The sequence below is a fragment of the Saimiri boliviensis genome, chromosome 9 (genome assembly GCF_048565385.1).
Source record: "Saimiri boliviensis isolate mSaiBol1 chromosome 9, mSaiBol1.pri, whole genome shotgun sequence".
NCBI classification, from domain to species: domain Eukaryota; kingdom Metazoa; phylum Chordata; class Mammalia; order Primates; family Cebidae; genus Saimiri; species Saimiri boliviensis.
In genome coordinates, this window is record NC_133457.1 from 53,335,331 (window position 1) to 53,360,449 (window position 25,119).

Consider the following 25,119-nt stretch of genomic DNA (forward strand, 5'->3'; position numbering starts at 1 on the left):
ATTAAAAAAATATTTTTTTCCTAATAAGTACCAGTTATTAGCTGTTCGCTAAAAGACTTTTTGCTCTGGACACAATTTATCTATATAAGAAGCTCCCTACCGGGCGCATTGGCCCACGCCTGTAATCCTAGCACTTTGGGAGACCAAGGCAGGTAGATCACGAGGTCAAGAGTTCAAGACCAGCCTCACCAACATGGTGAAACCCTGTCTCTACTAAAAATACAAAAATTAGCGAGGCATGGTGGTGCACACGGTAGTCCCAGCTACTCTAGAGGCTGAGGCAAGAGAATTGCTTAAACCTTGGAGGCAGAGGTTGCAGTGAGCCGAGATTGTGCCATTGCACTCCAGCCTGGGAACAGAGTAAGACTCCATCTCAAAAAAAATAAAAAAGAAGAAGCAGCTCCCATTTCTTGTATTTCTACCATTTTGGAGTATGGTCTTTGGAGTTAAAATTGAATTTGAATGTTGACTTCACTTCCTACCACCTGTGACAAGATAAGCAAGGTACTTAACCTTGAGCTTCACATTCCTGATGTTTAAAATTAGAATGATACTCACTGCTGAATAGGTTTGTTGAGAAGATTAAATTGAAAGAAATGTTTGAACTAACAGTAAATGTTTGAACTAACTAACTAACAAAAAACAGTTATTTTGTTGGTATTAAATCACAGTCCTAGTCTTTGCTTTTACAGTCTTCTGCCCAAACCAAAATGAACTACTAAACTATTACCTGAGGCTATGGGCATACATAAACATACTTGATGGCTAGTGTAGGTTTGGGATACAGCTTGATAGATTTAGTCCTCCATCTGAATTTTGGGGATAATTTGGGAATTCAAGTCTCTCACTCTGGTCCTAACAGTCACTACTTTTCCCCTGTTCCTCTGACTCCTTTAGCTTCCTTCATCTTTGTACACTACAGGAAAGAAATCAGAAGATGTTTTGGAACTACAGTAGGCAGCTTAAGGGTTCCTGGATCATAAGTGGATTAGCCTTTGAGGCATTTGCAGGAGTCAGCAGGTGGGGATTCAGATCGCCAAGAGCAGCAACAACACTGAAAACTAGGTATTACATTTGGGGTTAAATATCCAATAGTCGTTTTATTGTGTATTCACAATAGTTGCACACTTTCCTCCTGTCTCTCTGAAGAAAGATGCTAGTAGCAATTACTCATGACAAGAAAACAATCCCAGAAATACAGCATCATGTTTACCCTACCACAGTGGTGGGGCCTTTTGTTTCTTGTTCTTTTTGTCGCTTGTCCCAAGTGAATGAATTTAGTTCTGTTTTACATGTAGTGTGGATAATGACTGACTTCAGGTGAAAAGTAATTTAATGAGCTTTGTTGTATATTAGTCACTGTGATAGGTACAAAGAAACATGATACAGTTTGTCTCCAAAGAGCTTTATAGCTCAGTACAGGCTCAGCTAACTTCAGACCATGGGCCAAATCTGACCTGATGTGTTTTTGTAAATGAATTTTATTGGAACACAACCATACTCATTTATTTATATACTATCTAGGGCTACTTTTGTGCTATGCTGACAGAGTTCAGTAATTGGATCAAGACCATATGGCCTGCAAAGCCTAAAACATTTACTATCTGATCCTTAACACAAAAAGTTTGCCAACCAGTGACTCAGTAAGTTAACTTCTTCGTCTTGTTTACCAAACTGTCAGTTAGAAAACCCTATTTGCCTATTCTGGGTAAGCAGAAGTTTAGTTTTAGCCTCCTTTTCATTATGAAAATTGATGACTAAATTCTTAGCAGACTTTATTTTTGTATTCTGAGAACTTTTATCTGATCTAGGTCCTTGTTTTACTACTTTACTCTGTTTTATTTCTGCCCATTCCAAAAATCTGTATTTGTCAGATAATGTTGAACTAAAGTTTTATATGTTTACTAACTAGTTTTTCCATGGCTTTATTTTCTGACTGTGATTATCTTAACGGTATTTCATAGTTATGAATGAAAACACAACTAAATTTGGTCCTTCACTAGACACATAAAATTGTGGAACAAAGCCTGGGCACATGGTGAGACCCTGTCGCTACAAAAAATACACAACAATGACAAAAAACAGTTAGCCAGGCATGGTGGTATGTGCCTGTAGTCACGGCTGCTATTGTAGAAGAAAACAAAAAGGAATCGCTCATTTTAAATCTGTATACTTGTGTTTGTGTGTGTTTAGGAATTAAACTCCCTTTCCTTTCTTCACTGAGTATAATCATATAGTTTACTGTTTATGGGACAGTTTACATTTAAGATCTTTTTTCTTCCTAATATGTCGAATTTGAGCCTTTGTGCCTTTAGGAAAACTTCTTTCTAAAATAGCTTATATGATAAATTGACCATCTTAATTGTGCTTTCCGTATTTAGGGTTTTTCATCTTTGACATCTTGCTGACAAAACTGTATTTTAAAAACATCAACTTAATTTGTTGAAGGAGGTTTCTCTTCTTGGCCAAGCATGGTGGCTTATGCCCATAAGCCTAGTACTTTGGGAGGCTGAGGTGGGAGGATTGTATGAGCCCAGAATTTTGAAGTCAGCCTGGACAAACATATCAAGACCTTGTCTCTACAAAAAAATATAAAATTAGCCCAAGTGTGGTAGCATGCATCTATATTTCCAGCCACTTGGGAGGCTGAGACAAGGATCACTTGAGCCCAGGAGGTCAAGGCTGCATTGAGCTATGATTGTGCCACTGCACACCAGCCTGGGGGACAAAATGAGACCCTGTCTCTTTAAGAGGTTTCTCAGTTTATCAGTAAGTCACTGATAAACTGAAACTATTTGAGCCCTTTTATATTTGGATATATATAGGCTTCAGTCTTCTAATTCTTGGTTTTACTAGATCTATCAGGAAGCAAAAAACTTTAGCCAGTCTAACAAAGCTCTTCGCAAAATGGATACAAAATATAACCAAGATATCATAATTTACATCTCAGTGTGATCTTACTACTTGAGCCATATGAATTCCTTTCCACAGCTACTCTAGGAAAAAGTTGGTTTTCTTTAGAGATAGGGTCTCACTCTGCTGCCCAGGCCAGAGTGCAGTGGCACAGTCATGGCTCACTGCAGCCTTAAATTCCCAGGCTCAAGAGATCCTCCTTCCTCAGCTTCCTGATTAGCTGGGACTGTAGGTGCATGCTACCATGCCAGGCTGATATATTATAGAGACAGGCTGGTCGTGAACTCTTGACCTCAAGTGTTCCTTCGTTTTCCCCTCCCAAAATACTGCAGTTATAGGTGTGAATCGCCTTACCCAGCCAGAAAAAGTGCTTTTGATGCCATGCTGCTTTCTAAAAATTAGATAAAGTATTGGTTTCATTTTAGAAAAAGAAATGTGAAAGGAAACACCAATGTAAGGACAGTTTATGTGGACTAAGAGAAGTAAGATGAAATAGCATAGATTACTCTTCTATATTCACTCATTAGCTTCAGTTCCCACCCCTTTAATCCAGATAATCTGGCTAGAAACTAGATTTGTGTAAGTAAAATTCCATTGTGTTCTAGTTTCTTAAAATGACAGTCTGTATAAACAGCATACCTTGTTCTTATATTATTCTTTTTTAGTTTCTAGTGGGTTGACTGGCTTTTTTGATTATATATAAATATATTTGAGTAATTTAAGTTTCATATTTCTTTTTGTTTGTTTGTTTGTTTTGAGATGGAGTCTCTGTCACCCAGACTGGAGTGCAATGACATAATCTCCACTCATTGCAGCCTTCACCTTCCAGGTTCAAGCGATTCTCCTGTCTCAGCCTCCCAAGTAGATGGAACTACAGACATGCACCACCATGCCCAGCTATTTTTGTATTTTTAGTAGAGACAGGGTTTCACCATGTTGGTCAGGCTGGTCTTGAACTCCTGACCTCCGATGATCCACCCATCTCGGCTTCCCAAAGTCCTGGGGATTACAGGTGTAAACCACCCCACCCAGCCAGATTTCTTTTTTAGTTTTCTTGAACCCCTTGGAGTTCTGCTAGAGAACAGATTTCTTACTTTCATTAGCTTCCTGTCTCTGCAAGTTCCCATGTATTAATTTTATCTTTTGTGTGTGTGTGTGTGACACGAAGTTTTCGCTCTTGTTACCCAGGGTGGAGTGCAATGGCGCAATCTCGGCTCACCGCAACCTCTGCCTCGTGGGTTCAGGCAATTCTCCTGCCTCAGCCTCCTGAGTAGCTGGGATTACAGACACACACCACCATGCCCAGCTAATGTTTCGTATTTTTAGTAGAAACGGGGTTTCACCATGTTGACCAAGATGGTCTCAATCTCTTGACCTTGTGATTCACCCGCCTCGGCCTCCCAAAGTGGTGGGATTACAGGCGTGAGCCACCGTGCCCTGCCAATTTTATCATATTAAGGAGTCATTATAAACAGCAAAAAAATAAAAATTAAAAATAAAGAGTCATTATAGCATACTGGTTAAGACCACAATCTGGAGGCAGACTGTTTTTGTTATTTCACTCTGCCACTTAATGGCTGTGTGTCTTTGGGCCTGTTGCTTAACATCTCTGCCTGTTTCTTCATATGTAAAACGGGGATGATAATATCAATATCTCACAGTTGTAAGGGTCAGTTGTTCCATGAAAAATTTAGATTAATGCTTGGCAAGTAGTAAGTGTGGGTAAATGTTAACTTTTATTATTGCATTCTGGCCCTGATAAAATGAAATACTACATATAAAATGTTCCTATTTCTTCAATGTAAGTTAAGCATATTTACTTTTTTTCATTATGAATTACAGCTATTATAGCAGAAGTGACAGTATCCATAATATGAGGAATGTAACAATTTTTTCAAATTAAAAAGCAATCGATTTGTATTTTAAGTGAATTTATAGTAAATGTGCTAACTTTCACCTATTTAGAACAAGCTGTTTTTTTGGTGGTGTTTTTTTTTTTTTTTTTTTTTTTTTTTGGAAACTGAGTCTCACTCTGACATGATCCCCACTCACTGCAGCCTCCACTTCCCAGGTTCAAGCAATTCTCTTGCCTCAGGCTCTTGAGTAGTTGGGATTACAGGTGCATGCCACCATGCCCAGCTAATTTTGTATACTTAGTAGAGACCAGGTTTCACCATGTTAGCCAAGCTATTCTTGAACTCCCAACCTCTGGTGATCCAACCACCTTGGCCCCCCAAAGTGCTGAGATTACAGGCATGGGCCACTATGCCTGGCCTAGAACAAGCTCTTATAATTTGCCCTATTCAGAATCTTTTTATATTGCTTTTTCTTTTTTCTTTTTCTCTTGAATATTACCTATTCTTTTTTTGTGGGTTTTTTTTTTTTTTTTTTTTTTTTTTTTTTTTTTTTTTTTTTGCGACAGAGTTTCGCTCTTGTTACCCAGGCTGGAGTGCAATGGCGCGATCTTGGCTCACCGCAACCTCCGCCTCCTGGGTTCAGGCAATTCTCCTGCCTCAGCCTCCTGAGTAGCTGGGATTACAGGCACGCGCCACCATGCCCAGCTAATTTTTTGTATTTTTAGTAGAGACAGGGTTTCACCATGTTGACCAGGATGGTCTCGATCTCCTGAGCTCGTGATCCACCCGCCTCAGCCTCCCAACGTGCTGGGATTACAGGCTTGAGCCACCGCGCCCGGCGAATATTACCTATTCTTTAAAGGGCATTCATACTAAAGCTCACTCCATGAGACTTCTTTGTTTTCTTAGTACTGGAGCCTTAAATTGGCAAATCCTGAACTTCTTTCAAAATCTTGATGTAACACCCTGAAAACATATAAAGATACTTACTACCACATGACCCAGTAATGGCAGCTTTCTTCAACTTGAGCAAAATCAGTCTTAGGAATCACAATTCCCACTACATAAATCAAATGAAATATAATAAGATGATAACATCATCAAGTGAATGAATAAAAGCACTGAGTTCTGAAATCCCCAAGAACCTAAATTCTCTTCCCAGCTTTTCAAAGAGTTTACTATAATAGATTAGCTAACTTTGTTAAGTATACAATATTTGTGCTCACTTACCCCAATCTGTCAGTATATATAATTCTCTTAGTGGAATCTAACTAGTTACAATTAAATTAGCTTTCTTGAGCACTCAGGTAATATTTAGGTTGTATCCAAATCTAAGCAAAGCTTTATTGCTAAGGAAGTTCTTTAGTCCATCCCAACTCGAAACAAGAGGAAAAAATCATGTAGAAAGCCTGGCCGGACTAGGTGGCTCACACCTGTAATCCCAGCACTTTGGGAGGCTGAGACAGGCAGATCACCTGAGGTCAGGAGTTCAAGACCAGACTGGCTAACATGATAAAACCCCAACTCTGCAAAAAAAGACAAAACATTAGCTGGGCATGGCAGTGGGTGCCTGTAATCCCAGCTATTTGGGAGGCCGAGGCAGGAGAATCACTTGAACCCAGGAGGCAGAGGTTGCAGTGAGCCGAGATTGCACCACTGCACTCCAGGCCTGGGTGATATGAGCAAAACTTCATCTCAAAAACAAAACAAAACAACACAAAGCCTTTAGTTTCTTCTTTTTCTTGGTTCCTTCACATTGCCATTGTCTCTTAGAATACTCCTGTTAGGCTGGGCACAGTAGCTCATGCCTGTAATCGCAGCACTTTGGGAGGCGGAGGCAGAGGCAGGTGGATCACAAGATCAGGAGATCAAGACCATCCTGGCTAACATGGTGAAACCCCATCTCTACTCAAAATACAAAAAAAATAGCCGGTTGTAGTGGCACGTGCCTGCAGTCCCAGTTCCTCGGAAGGCTGAGGCAGGAAAATTGCTTGAACCCAGGAAGTGGAGGTTGCAGTGAGCTGAGATCGCGCCACTCACTCCAGCCTGGGCAATGGAGCAAGACAGAGGGAGACTTTGTCTCAAAAAAAAAAAAAAGCTACTGTTAATTAGTATCTCAGTAGATTGCTTACTTATTTGTGGTTTGGGGAAGTAATCATTTTACATAAGACACATTTGCTTTGTGCTTGACCTTTAAAGCAGTCTCTTGCCTCCAACTCCTAAGAAGGCTAATTCCCTAGACTTCTTTACATACTAATAAAGAAATCTGAGGGAGTAAAGAAACACTGGTAACTCCTAGCAACATTTCTTAAAACCCAATAATTTATTGTTTGATGAAATGAAAACATTATAAATTGCCCCTAGGATTATGGTAAACATCCATGTGAAGTATACCAACATTTCATTCAGTAACTATTAAATACCTACTATATGCAAAGCACTATTTTAGGTAGTAACAGTGGAACAATGTTCCTTTGAATACTAGGTTTACAAGCTGACAACTATCTGTTCGTATTTGAGTGTCCTAGAGTTAATTTAGCAGAATCAGAGTAACACAGACCCTCAGTACCTAGTTCAACTCTCTTGTTTACAGATTTTAAAAATCTTTAATTCTGAGATGTAGAATAATTTTTCATAGCTAGTTAATAATATTGCTTGCTTTTTGTTCCTTTAGTTACTATTAATTCAGCCAACATTCTCAAATCTTTTCTATTAAAAAGGTCAAGAGTGACCAAAAAAAAAATCCATCATCAACCTTAAAAGACTTCTAGCAGCCCCATCCTACTTTTCACTGATTGTTTATAATCATACTTTTTCGAAAGAGTTGACTTCTTCCTTATGTTCCTTTCAACTCACTGTAGCCTGATTTCAGCACTCAGAACTCCATTGAAAGTGCTCTCTGCAAGGTCACCCACAGGTTCATAATTGCTAATCCCTGGGGCACTTTTAATCCTTATCTCTTTTATATCTCTGTGGCATTTGTCATTGTTAATCATTCATTTTTTAAATGTTTTCTTACCTCTGGGATGACATACTCTCGTTTTATTTCTACTTCTCAGATAATTTCTTAAATTTCTTCACAAGCTCTTTGTCATTCATCTTTCAAATATTGGTATTTCCCAGGATACTTGCTGTCACCTTTCTCTGTGTATTCTCCTTGAGCAGTCTCAGCCACTTTTTTCACATATGTTGCCATCTAAATGCTGAAGACTTCCAAATCTTTATTCTTAGTCAAATTCTTTCTCTTGGGCTTTCAACTCATATCCCCAGCTGCCTACTAGACATCTTCATATATCTGTTAAGGATCTCAGAATCATCGTCTGTAAAATTTATTGCTAACTCCATTTGTTCCTGTGGGGTTTTTTGTTTTGTTTTTGTTACTGATTTCAGTTTGTTTGTTTAATTATACTTTTAAATCTGCATTATACGATGCAGATCGTGTAAGATTGTTACATAAGTATACACATGCCATGGTGGTTTGCTGCATCCATCCCCCTGTCACCTACATTAGGTATTTCTCCTAATGTTATCCCTCCCCAATCCCCCCAACCCCTGCTATCCCTCCTCAGCCCTCCCAGCCCCCAACAGGCCCCAGGGTGTGATATTCCCCTCCCTGTGTCCATGTGTTCTTATTGTTCAACAACCACTTATGAGTAAGAACATGCACTGTTTGGTTTTCTGTTCTTGTGTCAGTTTGCTGAGAATGATGGTTTCCAGGTTCATCCATGTCTCTACAAAGGACATGAACTCATCCTTTTTTATGGCTGCATGGTGTTCCATGGTGTATATGTTTTCTTTATCCAATCTATCATTGATGGTCATTTGGGTTGGTTCCAAGTCTTTGCTATTGTGAACAGTGCCACAGTGAACATACGTGTGCATGTGTCTTTATAACAGAACAATTTATAATCCTTTGGGTATATACTCAGTAATGGGATTGCTGTGTCAAGTGGTATTTCTATTTCTAGATCCTTGAGGACTCACCACATTGTCTTCAACAATGGTTGAACTAATTTACACTCCCACCAACAGTGTAAAGTCTTCCTGTTTCTCCATATGCTCTCCAGCATCTGCTGTCTCCAGATTTTTTAATGATTGCCATTCTAACTGGTGTGAAATCTCAGTGTGGTTTTTATTTGCATTTTTCTACTGACCACTGATGATGAGCATTTTTTCTTTTTTTTTGAGATGGAGTTTCACTCTTGTTACACAGGCTGGAGTGCAATGGCGTGATCTCAGCTCACCGCAACCTTTGCCTCCTGGGTTCAAGCAATTCTCCTGCCTCAGCCTCCCGAGTAGCTGGGGCTACACACACGCATCACCACGTCCAGCTAATTTTTGTATTTTTAGTGGAGACTGGGTTTCACCATGTTGACCAGGATGATCTCGATCTCTCGACCTCATGATCCACCCACCTCGGCCTCCCAAAGTGCTGGGATCATAGGCATGAGCCACTGCGCCCAGCTGCGATTTTTCATAATGTTTGTTGGCTACATAAATGTCTTCTTTTGAGAAGTGTCTGTTCATATCCTTTGCCCACTTTTTGATGGGGTTGTTTTTTTCTTGTAAATTTGTTTAAGGTCTTTGTAGATTCTTGATATTAGCCCTTTGTCAGATGGATGCAGAAATTTTTTCCCATTCTGTTGGTTGCCAGTTCACTCTAATGATTGTTTCTTTTGCTGTGCAGAAGCTCTTAAGTTTAATTAGATCCTATTTGTCTATTTTGGCTTTTGTTGCCATTGCTTCTGGTTGTTAGTCATGTAGTCCTTGCTTATGCCTGTGTCCTGAATGGTTTTGCCTAGGTATTCTTCTAGTTTTTTTTTTTTTATGATATTAGGTCTTGTGTTTAAATCTTTAATCCAGCTGGAGTTAATTTTTGTATAAGGAAGGGGTCCAGTTTCAGCTTTCTGCACACATGGCTAGCCAGTTTTCCCAACACCATTTATTAAACAAAGAATCCTTTCCCCATTGCTTATTTTTGTCAGGTTTGTCAAAGATCAGATGGTTGTAGGTGTGTGACATTACTTCTGAGGCCTCTGTTCTGTTCCATTGGTCTATGTCCCTGTGGTGGTACCAGTACCAAGCTGTTTTGATTATGGTAGCCTTGTAGTAGTCAGGTAGTATGATGCCTCCAGCTTTGGGTTTTTTGTTTGTTTGTTTGCTTAGGATTGTCTTAGCTATGCGGGCTTTTTTTTTGGTTCCATATGAAGTTTAAGGTGGTTTTATTCCAGTTATGTGAAGAAGATCAGTGGCAGTTTGATAGGGATAGCATTGAATCTATAAATTACGTTGGGCAGTATGGTCATTTTCGTGATACTGTGATTCTTCCTAACCATGAACATGGAATGTTTTTCCATGTGTTTGTGTCCTCTTGTTTCCTTGAGCAGTGGTTTGTAATTCTCCCTGAAGAGGTCCTTCACATCCCTTGTTAGTTGTATTCCTAGGTGTTTTATTCTCTTTGTAGCAATTGTGAATGGGAGTTCTCTCATGATTTGGCTCTCTGTTTGTTATTAGTGTATAAGAATACTTGTGATTTTTGCACATTGATTTTGTATCCTGAGACTTTGCTGAAGTTACTTATCAGCTTAAGGAGATTTTCGGCTGAGACGATGGGGTCTTCTAAAGATACAATCATGTCATCTGCAGAGACAATTTGACTTCTTCTTTTCCTAATTGAATACCCTTTATTTATTTTTCTTGCCTGATTTCTCTGGCCAGAACTTCCAATACTATGTTGAATAGGAGTGGTGAGAGAGGGAACCCTTGTCTAGTGCCAGTTTTCAAAGGAAATGCTTCCGGTTTTTGCCCATTCAGTATGATATTGGCTGTGGGTTTGTCATAAATAGCTTTTACTGTTTTGAGATATGTTCCATCAGTACCTAGTTTATTGAGAGTTTTTAGCATAAAGAGCTGTTGAATTTTGTCGAAGGCCTTTTCTGCATCTATTGAGATGATCATGTAGTTTTTATGTCTTTGTTTCTGTTTATGTGATGGATTATGTTTATGGATTTGCATATGTTGAACCAGCCTTGCATCCGTGGGATGAAGCCTACTTGATCGTGATGGATAAGCTTTCTGATGTGCTGTTGGATTCGGTTTGCCAGTATTATGTTGAGGATTTTTGCATCAATGCTCATCAAGGATATTAGCCTGAAATTTTCTTTTTTAGTTGTGTCTCTGCCAGGTTTTGGTATCAGGATGATGTTGGTCTCATAAAATGAGTTAGGGAGGATTCCCTCTTTTTGTGTCGTTTGGTATAGTTTCAGAAGGAATGGTACCAGCTCCTCTTTGTACATCTGGTAGAATTTGGCTGTGACCCCCGCTTCTGGTCCTGGACTTTTTTTCATTGGTAAGCTATTAATTGCTGCCTCAACTTCAGCCCTTGTTACTGGTCTATTCAGGGTTTCGATTTCTTCCTGATTTAGTCTTGGGAGGGTGTAAGTGTCCAGGAATTTATCCATTTCTTCTAGATTTACTGGTTTTTGTGCATAGAGATGTTTGTTGTATTCTCTGATGGTAGTTTACATTTCTGTGGACTCAGTGGTGATATCCCCTTTATCATTTTTTATTGCATCTATTTGATTTTTTTTTTATTAGTCTAGCTAGCAGTCTATTTAATGATCTTTTTTTAAAAAAAAAAAAACCATCTCCTGGATTCATTGATTTATTTTTGAAGGGTTTTTTGTGTCTCTGTCTCCTTCAGTTCTGCTCTGATCTTAGTTACTTCTTGTCTTCTGCTAGCTTTTGAATTTGTTTGATCTTGCTCCTCTAGCTCTTTTAATCGTGATGATAGGGTGTCGAGGTTAGATCTTTCCTCCCTTCTCATATGGGAATTTAGTGCTACAAATTTCCCTCTAGACACTGCTTTAAATGTGTTGCAGAGATTTCAGTACATTGTATCTTCATTCTCATTAGTTTTGAAGAACATCTTTATTTCTGCCTTCATTTCATTATTTACCCAGTAGTCATTCAGGAGCAAGTTGTTCAGCTTCCATATAGTTGTGCGGTTTTGAATGAGCTTCTTAATCCTGAGTTCTAATTTGATTGCCCTGTGGTCTGAGACTGTTATGATTTCTGTTCTTTTGCATTTGCTCGGGAGTGATTCACTTCATGTGGTAAATTTTAGAATAAGTGCAATGTGGTGCTAAGAATGTATATTCTGTGGATTTCGGGTGGAGAGTTCTGTAGATGTCTGTTAGGTTCACGTGGTCCAGATCTGGGTTCAAGTCCTGGATATCCTTGTTAGTTTTGTTTTTGAGACAGGATCTCACTCTGTTGCCCAGGCTGGAGTTCAGGGGTGCAATCTCAGCTCACTGCAACCTCTGCCTCCTGGGTTCAAGCAGTTCTCTCCTGCCTCAGCCCCTCGAGTAGTTGGGATTACAAGCACCCACCATGCCTGGCTAATTTTTGTATTTTTAGTAGAGACTTGGTTTCACCAAGTTGGCCAGGCTGGTCTCGAACTCCAGACCTCAGATGATCCTCCCGCCTCAGCCTCCCAATGTGCTGAGATTACAGGCTTGAGCCACTGCGCCTGGCCTGTTTCTGTGCTTCTTATCTTGATGACTTATACAAATTGATCCTAGTAGGCAGCAACCTAGAAATTAAGGAGTAATAATCAACAGCCTCTACCCAATTACTCCCTAAATTCTGTTAATTCTACTGCTTTGTCTTTCATCTAGTTACATCTTGAGAGCCAACATTTTATTTTCAGGCCCTCATTCTAAATTATTCCTGGCCAAGCATGATGGCTCATGCCTGTAATCCCAGCACTTCTGCTGTAGTACTCCTTACGCTATATTGCAGTTGCCTGTTCCCTCATGTTTTTCTCAATATATTGTGAATTTTTAAAAGTAAAGAAGTTTCAGGAATGTTGAAGTTTACTTATTAGATATTCATCTGCAGAAACATGAAAAGTTCTCGAGGGTGTCCTTTTTACTGCTCTGCACAAGATGAACTCGCTCCTTCCACATGCTATGCTCATGTTAGCAAATGAAAATATGTATGTAATTGTTGAAGTGTCATTATTTGGGATGTGACAATCCCAAAAAAGAATAAGTGCTGTCATCTGTATAAAATAGGGTAGCTTAAAGAGTTTTAGTTTTCTTTATTACTGTTTTAAATGTTGATATCTGCATGTGTCTTACTTATTAGTCAGAAGAATATGAGCTCTTGTATCAGATAGTCCTCATTTCAAATCCTTGTTAATAATTACTATTTCTTAGGATCTACATAAATATTAAACTATATAATAGTAAGCCCTTAAACCAGTGCCTGATGGGTTGTAGGTACTCGATAAATTAAAAAAATTTTAAGACAGGGTCTTGCTCTGTCACCCAGGCTGGAATCTGGTGGCACAATTGTCTCACTTCAGCCTCGACCCCATGGGCTCAAGTGATCTTCCTGCCTCAGTCTCCCCAGTAACTGGGACTACAGGCATGCTTCACCATGCCCAGCTAATTTTCTATGTTGCCCATGCTGGTCTCAAACTCTTGGATTCAAGCAGTCCCGCCACCGGGCCTCCCAAAGCTGTGATTACAGGCATGAGCCACTGTACCCGACTTGAAATTTCCTTTTGCAGTTTGCAAATATTCCTTATGGAATCTTATCTGGCCATCTAATTAAATCTGTGTACCCATCCAACCTTAGGTTAAGGCCCATCCTCCTGTTACGGTTTCTCCAACCTTGCTACAATTAGAGTTAATACAATAACTGTGAACACTTCTTTTCTGTAATTGATCTGTCTTCCTGAATGTTCACTATTTAAGGGCATGGCACTGTCTTAAATTTATATTTCTTCCCCTGACATTTTGCAGAGTGCTGAGCTATAAGAGAAATTCAGTACACATTTGTAGCCTAATTGAGTTTTTTTAGTGTGCTGCTGTGCTCCCTCACTTTACTAGCCGTAATGTGTGTCACAGGAATGACTAACAATTTCAGTCAACCTAAGTAAACTCTATTTATAAAGGAAATCTGCTGGGAGCAATCATACTAAGTATTCCATAGCTAAATATAACTTTTAGAGTGTCAGTATCGCTGTCCTTTCTATTACAACACATAACTAAGAAATGACTACATTAAGTGGTTCTCAACATTAAATTTTCTTATATGAATTTCCTTGAGAATAAACCAGTTTTCTATGGTCCTGTAATTCATGCTTGCAAATTTCAATGTTTCTTACAGGAAGATTTGTTGGTATTGAGGAAAACGGTGAAATCCTTTTTGGCTGTTTGCCAGCAGTGCCTGTCTAATGTTAATACTCCAGTGAAAGAACAGGTAAGAAATTATCGGTAAGAGCTCTCAATAAAAACAATTCAAATACATTAAAGAACATTAAGAAGATACAATTTTTGATGGCAGTTCTTAGCATACATGTTCATTTCTAACATTTACTGGACCTGGAACAAGGCTATAGATGTGTGAATATTTATGTTACAAAGCAAACTAACAAACTTGTTATATAATATGCATTCTGTCCTTTTACTTTTACAAATATATTGTCATCAGGTGGAAGGGCAGGTTGAAATTTAGACTTTTTGACTCCTAAGAATTTTACACCAGAATATTGAAGGTCTAGGGAGCTGATCTATGGCATACCTTTTATCATCTTACCTTCAGCTCCTTCCCACCCCAGTTAGAGTTTCTCATACATACATACAAACACTTCAGCCCACATATTGCAACTCTGTCAATACCACCCACCCAAACAACTGCCCATTGACTACCCAGGGGCCTAGTAATATGTACATTGGGGATGTAGTATGCCTAGAGAAGAGGCCTTTGCAGGCTCAGACAACAGCATCAGGACTGTTAGGGCAAGGAATTCCTGAGTCCCTATACCTGGACAGTGATGTGGAAGGGGGTTTGGTAAGCAAGTGGGCATATCCCATTGGTCCAATAGATTCCTCATGTCTTGTAGAGGGGCACAGCCCAAAGAGGGTCAGGGTGAGCTAAGGCAGTACTGTTTCCATTATGTGATTTTGTATACTGTTTTTAAAATTTGGCTGTTGTATTGGGGAGCACTGTTGTATAAAACAATGCATATTTTCCATAATAGTTCTTATTTTGATACTAGGTTAGAAAGAGTCAGTCTGGTGAAAGGGTACAGTATTACTTATCCTTTGCTATCTCTTCTTACAAATAGTCACAAATCTTTTTATTGAGTTATCAGCATTTAACTTAAAATGGAAACAGAGATGGTCTTCCCTAAACCTTGCTCTTTAAGTCTTTAGAACACTTATGCTGTGTAGAAATACCAAGCTCTGCCATTTTATTTATTTATTTATTTATTTATTTATTTATTTTGAGACAGAGTCTTGCACCGTTGCCTGGACTGAAGTGCAGTGGCACAATCTTGGCTTACTGCAGCCTTCACCTCCTGAGTTCAAGTGATTCTCCTGTCTCAGCCTCCCAAGTAGCTGGGATTACGGGCACTTGCCACCATGCCCAGCTAATATTTTTGTATTTTTAATAGAGATGAGTTTCACCAGACCAGTCTCAAACTCCTGACCTTGTGATCTGCCTGCCTCAGCCTCCACAGTGTTGGGATTACAGGCATAAGCCACCACGCCTGGCCCAGCTCTGCCATTTAAACCCCAAATCCAGTGTTTCTGCATCAGACCTGCTTGGTGATGTCCAGAACTATGGCCTGCTGGTTAAAAAATATTCCCCCTGGATTCTCTTTATGCTCCCCTCTTTTCAAATGGCTCTTCTAAATATCTTAGTATATTTCATGGTTGTGCTGTCAGGGCATGAACTGACAAGACTCTTGTTGCAGATGGACAGCCAGATATACAGTCATCCCAAACTAAATATCAAAATTGTGTTTTCCCATAGAAGTAAACTTTGGAGGGGCAGTGTTAGTGGAATGTTTAGAGGTATCATAGCCCTCAATTATCCCACAACAAAATCATTCCATTGTAATAAACTGATCAGACCTGTTTATTTCACTCAATCTATTAAATAGGACAAATGTGTCACCATACATATAATGTGTACAAATGTGTTGAAAGTTTCTTTATATAATTAAATTTTTTGGAGGCTTTATTAGATACTGGTTTTTTTTCTTGTTTTATTTTTGTTTGTTTGTTTTGTTTTTTATCTTTCAGATCCACACCTAAAGATAAGATACTGGTTTTTATATTAATGGTTTCTACTATAGTCATGCACCACTTAACAACAGGGATACAGGGAACATTCTGAAAAATGTGTTGTTAGGCAATTTTATTGTTGTATGATCGTTATAGAGTATATTTACACAGACAGATGGTATAGCCTACCACATGCCTATGCTAAATGGTATAGCCTATTCCTCTTCGGCTGTGAACCTGTACTGCATAATACTATACTGAATACTGTAGATAATTATAATACAAATAGTAAGTATTTATATATCTAAACATATCTAAAATACAGCATGAAATATTTTTAAATGATACACTTACCAAGGATGGAACTTACAGGACTGGAAGTAGCTGTAAGTGAGTGAATGAGAGAGAAAGACAAAGAGAGTGAGTGAGTGAGTGGTGAGTGAGTAGGAAGGCCTAAGACATTACTGTACACTACTGTAGACTCTATATATACCATATACTTAGACTACACTAAATTAATTGAAATTAATTTAAAAAATTTTTCTTCACTAATAAATTAACCTTATCATACTATAATTATTTTGCTTTATAAACTTTTTAAATTTTTTTAACTTTTAAACTCTTGTAATACCTAACAAACACATTAAACAGCTTACAAAAATATTTTTTTCTTATGTCTTTATTCTAGAAGCTTTTCTCTGTTTATTTTTTAAGATGGGGTCTCACTCTGTCACCCAGGCTGGAAGGCAGTGGTGCCATCTCGACCCACTGCAACCTCCGCCTCCCAGGTTTAAGCAATTCTCCTGCCTCAACCTTTAGTAGTTGGAATTATAGCTGTGTGGCTACCATGCCTAGCTAATTTTTGTATTTTTTAGTAGAGACGGAGTTTTACCATGTTGGCCAAGCTAGCCTCAAACTCCTGGCCTCCAGAAATCCCCCCTACCTTGGTCTCTCAAAGTGCTGGGTTTTTTTATTAAAAAACATTTTTGTTAAAAAAAATAATAAGAAACAGGCTGGGTACGTGGCTCACGACTGTCATGCCAGCACTTTGGCAGGCGAGGTGGGCGGTTCATGAGGTCAGGAGATTGAGACCACTGTGGCCAACGTGCTGAAACCCCATCTCTACGAAAAATACAAAAAAAAAAAAATTAGCCGAGCATGATGGCACGCGCCTGTAGTCCTAGCTACTCTGGAGGCTGAGGCAGGAGAATTGCTTGAACCCGGGAGATGGAGGTTGCAGTGAACCAGGACCTTGCCACTACACTCCAGCCTGGGTGTCAGCAGGACTTTGTCTCCAAAAAAAAAAAGAAAGAAAGAAAGAAAGAAACACACACATTAACCTAGACCTACAAAGTTTCAGAATTATCAGTATCAGTGTCTTCTTCCTTCCACATGTCTCACTGGAAGGTCTTCAGTCTCAGTATTTTGCATGGAACTGTCATATCCTATGATAACAATGCCATCTTCTGGAGTGCCTCCTGAAGGACCTGCCTGAGGATGTTCCACAGTTAATTTTTTTTCATAAATAGGAGTACACTCTTAAAATGATGATTAAAAGTATAGTATAGGCTGGGCGCGGTGGCTCATGCCTGTAATCCCAGCACTGTGGGAGGCCAAGGCAGGTTGATCACCTGAGGTCAGGAGTTTGAGACCATTCTGGCCAATATGATCTCAGCTACTCGAGAGGCTGAGGCAGGAGAATCACTTGAACCAGGGAGATGGAGATTGCAGTGAGCTGAGATCACACCACTGCACTCCAGCCTGGGCAACAGAGGGAGACTCCGTCTCAAAAAAAAAAACATTTAAAAGGGTAGGATAGTTATACATATGTCAATAACATAGTCTTTCATTATCCTCAAACATTAGATTCTATACACAAGTTGTGTATGCTATGCTATTACATGACTGGCATCACCACAGACAGCATGACAACAAATTCATGAGTAATGTATTGTACCACAGGGTTATGTAGCTGCCACATCAGTAGGTGATAGGAATTTTTCAGTTCCATTACAAGCTTGTGGGATCTACCATCATGTATATGCAGTCCATTGTTGACGGAAACAACATTGTGCACTACATTGACTGTATTAGAATTTTTTAACATCAGAATTTTTAGAAGTATTTCATTATACTATGTTGAATTACAGAGTTTCAAAATTTATGCTAATTTGATTAAACAGTATATAATTGATTTCTAATCTTTGTTACAATGTTATATCAATTTTGTATGTCCAGAGTTAAACTTACTTAATTCTTTTGACCTGTAATCAACACCTTGCTTAAATGATTTTTTTTAAAGTTCAAGTCAAACTATCTTAATGAGCTGTTTTTGAGTTGATACAGCCAAGTAAAATAAATAGATTGTATTTAGGAAAAGGCTTAATTATGACAAGTGTTTAATGAGAAAAAGTAATTTTATTAAATGTGGAAGTCATAACTAAATATTTAGAATTTAAATACTTAAAATTTATATTATGGTACTGCTATTGAACTGTGTTTTAATTTCATGTGTTTTCATTAATGTCAACTTGTAGTTATATTGGTGTAATATTTTGCTGATGAATTGCCTTTGTATTCCAGGCTTTCATGTTACTCTGTGATCTTCTGATGATTTTCAGCCACCAATTAATGACAGGTGGCAGAGAGGGCCTTCAGCCTTTGGTGTTTAATCCAGATACTGGACTCCAGTCTGAACTCCTCAGTTTTGTGATGGATCACGTTTTTATTGACCAAGACGAGGAGAACCAGAGCATGGGTACTTGTAGCTATCATCTCGTCAATATTGATACTTTTTTACCAACCCCAATAGATAGGAGAAAAGAAACAAATTCAATTCTTAAAATTATTGAGATTTCTTTTCTTTAAAAAAGTTGGCCAGGTACAGTGGCTGACACCAGTAATCCTAGCACTTTGAGAGGCCAAGGCAGGAGGATTGCTCGAACCCAGAAGTTCAAGACCAGCCTGGGCAAGATGGCAAGACCTTGTCTCTAGAAAACAGAAAAAACACAAATTAAAAAAAAAGGTTAATAGCAATATATTCATGTAGTTCAGAACTCAACAATAAAAATGTCCATAGTAAAGTCTCCTTTAACATTGTACCTCAGATCTTTTCCTGTCGTTATATGAGAGCTTCCTTAATCTTTCTGACAGCTACACAGCATTTCTTTTTGTAGATGTAGCATAATTTGTTAGTCCATCTCACATGAAGTGACATATGGCTAGTTTACAATCTTCAATAATTACAAAGTATGCTGTAGTGAATAGTAGTGTACATTTGTCATTTCCCACATGTACAAATGTGTATGTAGGATAGATGCTGTTTCTAATTGGCTGTGTCTGGGTTCATAATTTTTCTAAAGGAAAGTATCCAGGTTCCTCTCTATTCCTAAGTGGTCATTATGTATTACTTAAATGAACAAAATGTAACTGTATGATATTAAATGCTGAAAAACTGTTATCAAACCTCACTAGTGAAAATTGTGCTGTGCCTGCAGAGTGATAACTTAGCAATATTAGACGGAATTGTTAATGATTAGTTGTGTCACTTAGAATAGGTTATTTGTGAAATAGATTAAGCTCTCTAAAATAACATAGGTATATTTGATGGACAGGTCTATCTGATGCATTTCAGCTGTTCTTTCAGAACATTTTGGAAAATCCTAGTCTGTGAAACAGTATGTTTATTTAGAGTCTGTATTAATCTCAGGAGACAAATTTACCTGCTACTTGTCTTAAGCAAAAAAAATTCCACTTCTCAAAGCTTTGATGCTTCAGTAACAGTAATTAATAGGAAAGAAAGAGACTGACAGCAAGTTCTTTTTACCAATATATACATACAAGGAAGAGAAAAAAGAAGGTTGATTCCAAATAAGGGCAGGCCAGGACATGAGAGGGTCAGTACAGAGTCTGAAACAAATGTTGTTATCATCTGGAGACGTGATGGCATGTTTTTTCTAGGATTAGAAATAGACAACCCAGTGGAGTCTGAAACTAATAGATTTGAGGAAGAAACACACTTGTTTTGAAAGTATTTGATAGGGCTTCAAGAAAATTTTATATGTGCATAACATGGTTTGCAGAATATTTTATTTCTCAGTTGATAATTTTACCATGTTTAGGATGAGCATTGAAAATTTAACTCATCCATATATTTTCATTACTTCCTTAAATACTTTTCCGAAAGAAAACTTTTTCCCTGGTTCGTTTGTTTGTTTGTTTGTTTGTTTGTTTGTTTGTTTTGAGTTGGACAGTCTTGTTGCCCAGGCTAGAGTGCATCGTACAGTCTCTGCTCGCTGCAACCTCCGCCTCCCGGGTTCAAGCTATTCTCCTGCCTCAGCCTCCTGAGTAGCTGGGATTACAGGTGCCCACCACCACGGCCAGCTAATTTTTGTATTTTTAGTAGAGACAGGGTTTCACCATGTTGGTCAGGCTAGTCTCAAACTCCTGACCTCAGATGATCAACCCGCTTTGGCCTCCAAAAGTGCTGGGATTATAGGCATGAGCCACCACACCTGGCCCTTCTCTGTATCTTAAAATTTTTTCAGTTTTCTCTCTGTGAGAATGTATTAACACATAGGAATATTGAAATAAGAAAAAACAGCATTTTAATGGTAAACAGATAGTTTCATGGTATAGTTAGGACATAAGTATCAGAAAAACAATCTTTTTATATACCTGTCCCTCAGTATTATTTGGGATTGGTTCCAGGACTCCCACTCATACCAAAATCTGTGATGCCCAAATCTCTTAAGTAAAAAGGTATAGTATAGTCAGCCCTCCCCATCTGTGGGTTCTGCATTCACTATATAAGGTAGACTATATAAGGTTTGCTTAGCTTATTTAATCTTTGCTATGGTAATCTCCTAAGATAGGAACCTTAGTACCTATTAAGTGTTTGATAAATGAGTAACTAAATGCAGCACCCTAAAATAATTAATGTAACAGTTTTTGTCCCATCTATAACTGAATTGTACTGTGTGTGAAGTTATATTTAGCTAGTTTTCAGTTATACACATTATCTTCATTGTCTTATGTGGATAAAGTACCAGAATTCATAACCAATTTATAATCTGTGTTTAGAGGGTGATGAAGAAGATGAAGCTAATAAAATTGAGGCCTTACATAAAAGAAGGAATTTACTTGCTGCTTTCAGCAAACTTATCATTTATGACATTGTTGACATGCATGCAGCTGCAGACATCTTCAAACACTACATGAAGGTATAGTTACATATTCTTATTTTTCTCCTTGCTCTAACTTGCAGAGAAATTTGCAATTGAAATGAAAGGATGATGACAGAAGCTAAAACTGACAGCTTTTCAACTATGTAATGATGATGTTCTCATAGTTTCTCTCTTTTATGTAAGCTTTTTATCAGTCTGTACCATTATATCAGTTCCATTGAGTAAGAGTTCCAGCATTTATATGAAAGAACATACTTTCTAGTTACTTTCATTTTCATAAGCTCCATTTTGTTCCTGAGAAAAAGCAGTGCTCAGAACTTTTCTTGATGTGGCCTGGCAGGCACAGATGGGAGGGAATACTTCTCAGTTCTATTTAGAATATTGTACATGCCATTTGATCTACTTGTGTCATCATGTTTGGGTGTGGTCCAGTTCCAGTTGTAATATAGTAGCTGATTTATCATATTTTGCCGAACAACTGCATTGTGATGAGTAATGTGCTGGTAGCCAGAGGTTTAAATAAGACATGATTTCTGCAATAAAGAGCTTACAGATTAAGAGTTAACTAACTGAACTTAATATAATGTAATGTAACATACTGATAATGAATGACTGCCATGTCTTCATGCCATTTATATTTGAGACACTGTTGTAAGACTTCCACATTATTGTTGATCTTTCTAATAACTCTATGATGTAAGAAATAGTATCCTCATTTACAGATAAGGAAACTAAGGCTCGAGAGGTAAACCTTCCAGGGTTATACACAACTATTAAAGTAACAGAAACTGCTATTTTATTTTAGGCTTGCCTAACTTCAAAGCTTAGCTCTTTTCTCTGGACCACAAAGCCCCAGCATGATTATTGTTGCAATAGATGTATAAATTACTAACACCAAATAGAGAGACAGACTTAAGTGAGAGGAGCCAGAGAAGACTTCCTAAAGCTAATGTGTAAACAAAGTTGTATGGGTGAATAGGAGCTTACTAGATTAGCATGGGAAGGAAGATAAGTCCTTGCCAAGACAGCAACGTAAATATGCCTACTTGTTTCAGCTCATTTTTCTCTACTTAGTTCACAAAGAAATCATGAAAGAACTTGTCAAACTAATTATTGATATCCAAATAGACCAGGCGTCTCCAAACTACGGCCCCCTGAGGCCCCCTGAGGCCATTTATCCGGCCCCCCGCTGCACTTCAGGAAGGGGCACCTCTTTCATTGGTGGTCAGTGAGAGGAGCACAGTATGTGGCGGCCCTCCAAGGGTCTGAGGGACAGTGAACTGGCCCACTGTGTAAAAAGTTTGGGGACGCCTGAAATAGAATGTCATATTTGCATGTTGAACCTTTCTAAAAGAAAATGTCACAATCTGTTAATAAACTTCTGCTTGCTCCCAGTGACAATTTCCTTTCCAAGTATTCACAGGCATTACATTTAATAGTGTATTCCGGGCCGGGCACTGTGGCTAATGCCTGTAATCCCAGCACTTTGGGAGGCTGAGGCGGGTGGATCACGAGGTCAGGACATCGAGACCATCCTGGCCAACATGGTGAAACCCTGTCTCTACTAAAAATACAAAAATTAACTGGGCGTGGTGGCACGTGCCTATAATGGCAGCTACTCAGGAGGCTGAGGCAGGAGAATCACTTGAACCAGGGAGTCAGAGGTTGCAGTGAGCCAAGATCATACCACTGCACTTCAGCCTGGCAACAGATTGAGACACCATCTCAAACAAAACAAAACAAAACAAAACAAGTATATCCTGTATTCTTAGATTCAATGTCAAGATAGTATCCTGATGGTATTGTTCAGAATAGTTACTCCTTATCCTGATTTTCCATCAGTCACCTGGAACATTATTCCAAATTACATGTTCCTGGGTCCCACTCAACCTAAATGAGAAATATCTAGGGTGGATCCCAGGCATTTGTGGAGGAGGGGTTAATTTTCCATATAATCTTTCCCTTTGGAAAATCAGAACTGTGATTATCTCCCTCTGTCCTCTAGCACCTTTCTTGTTCTTCACCATTTCTTAAAGAGCACAAAGTTTCCATACTCTCCACACATTTTCTTTAGACATGATTCATCTGGCCTAGGAAACTAATTCATTCATTCGGAACAACTTGATGCTCTCATTATCTCTTCACTAAACCTGGATGTCAGTTTCATTTTATAAATGTTTATCCTACTCTTTTTATAAAGTTTTCTCTTTAGCAGGAAATAGAGAAGCATAAAATATGTTGAGTTCTGGTTTTTCCTGGTAATCCTTTAACAATACTGTATTGGTTCCAAGAAGTGAGTCTTATTCAGAATTTTTATTATCTTTAGTATTTTTGGGACACTTCTGCTCATTATAGGCTCTTACCTTTTTGTGAATATTGTAATAGCTATTTGCTATTCTGATATATGGCTGTGGCTTTTCCTCCAACTTTTGTACATAATTAGTTCAATCTGAACTTAAAAGAAACCTGCCTGCTCCAGTACTTTAGTGTCTTGATGTTTTTCTTTTTTTCTTCATTGAGGTAATTACTCTACACTAAAAGGATGATCCTTTTGAGCTGTTACCCTTTTGGTACCTCACATTGTGGAAACATACCCATCTTTTTGAGATTTTGAAAATCTAATTGCCAAACTATTATCAATCACTTCTTCACATAAGCTATAGACTTTAGCTTGGAAACAGTATCCAGATTTAATGGTTTTAAATGAAACCTTTTGATTATTTACTCACAGAAAAAATTCTTTAAATCTGTGTCAAAAAAACTGAATTACAGTTTTTCCCAGTCACTGTTGAAGATGTCTATGTTTTTATTTTTTTATATTATGGTACTAAAATATAGACATGTTGATGGGGGTAGGGGGGTGAAATACAGTGCACAAAATATTAAATGAAAAGTTTAGTCTGTTACCCTAATCCACCCTTCTCCCTGTTCAGGGCCACCCCCAGAAGTAAGCAGTTTTAACTGTTTTGTTTTCAGTTCTTCAGGAGGCTTTTACCAAAGTTCTGTTTCTTAATCTGTAATCTTTTAGATGGTGTCTATTCAATCATGTTATAAAGAATGGAGCCGGGTGCAGTGGCTCATGCCTGTAATCCCAGCAATTTGGGAGGCTGAGGCAGGCAGATCACTTGAGGTCAGGAGTTCAAGGCCACCCTGGCCAACATGGTGAAACACCCCGTCTCTACTGAAAATACAAAAATTAGTGGAGCATGGTGGCATGCACCTGTTGTCCCATCTATTTGGAAGGCTGAGTTGGGAGAATCGCTTGAATCCAGGAAGCAGAGATTGCAGTGAGCCGAGATCGGGCCATTGGACTCCAGTCTGGGCAACAGAACAAGACTCCATCTCAAAAACAAATACAAATAAAAAGAAAGAAAAAAAAAAACAAGACTGGAGAAGGCCAGGTGTAGTGGTTCATGCCTGTAATTCCCAGCATTTTGGGAGGCTGAGGCAGATGGCTCACTGAGGTCAGGAGTTCAAGACCAGCCTGGGCAACATGGCAAAAACCCCATCTCTACAAAACATTTACCAAAAAAAAAAAAAAAAAATTAGCCAGGCATGTTAGCACATGCCTGTGGTCCTGGCTATTCAGGAGGCTGAGGTGAGAGGATCACCAGAGCCCAGGAGTTGAAGGCTGCAGTGAGCTATGATCACACCACTGCACTCCAGTTTGGGTAACAGAGTGAGAGCCTGTATAAAAGAAGAAGAAAAAAGAATGGGGAGTTTTTCTCGCCACCTGTCTTCCTGGAATTCCCAGCTTTTTTAGTTTTACTAATACTAGTTAGTTCACAATCTTAAATATCAAATGTATATTCCTTTAACTTTAGATAGTTATTTAACTCCTGATAGGTTTAAGATGAAGAAATTAAACACTTCTTTATTTACTTTTCCTTGCTTTTACCAACCTTTTTTTTTTTCATTCACAAAGGAGGTGACACCAACCTATTCTTTACCTCATGAAATTTCAATAATTTTAAAGCTATGTTTTCTTTCTTTCCCTCACAGTATTACAATGACTATGGTGATATTATTAAGGAAACACTGAGTAAAACCAGGCAGATTGATAAAATTCAGTGTGCC

At 38.5% G+C, this 25,119-nt stretch overlaps 1 protein-coding gene across 5 annotated transcripts in view; it reads left to right on the forward strand.

The window, feature by feature from the left end:
- The window catches only part of STAG1 (STAG1 cohesin complex component), a 417,614-nt gene that overhangs the window by 361,877 nt on the left and 30,618 nt on the right, over positions 1-25,119 (forward strand). For all 5 annotated transcript variants that reach the window (XM_074405880.1, XM_074405879.1, XM_003930952.4 and 2 more), the window contains 4 exons: positions 13,950-14,042; positions 18,440-18,614; positions 20,939-21,078; positions 25,045-25,119. The exon at positions 25,045-25,119 is cut by the window's right edge and continues 27 nt beyond it. In XM_074405880.1, the coding sequence (XP_074261981.1) occupies positions 13,950-14,042; positions 18,440-18,614; positions 20,939-21,078; positions 25,045-25,119 (483 nt within the window). The remainder of the gene's footprint in view (positions 1-13,949; positions 14,043-18,439; positions 18,615-20,938; positions 21,079-25,044) is intronic.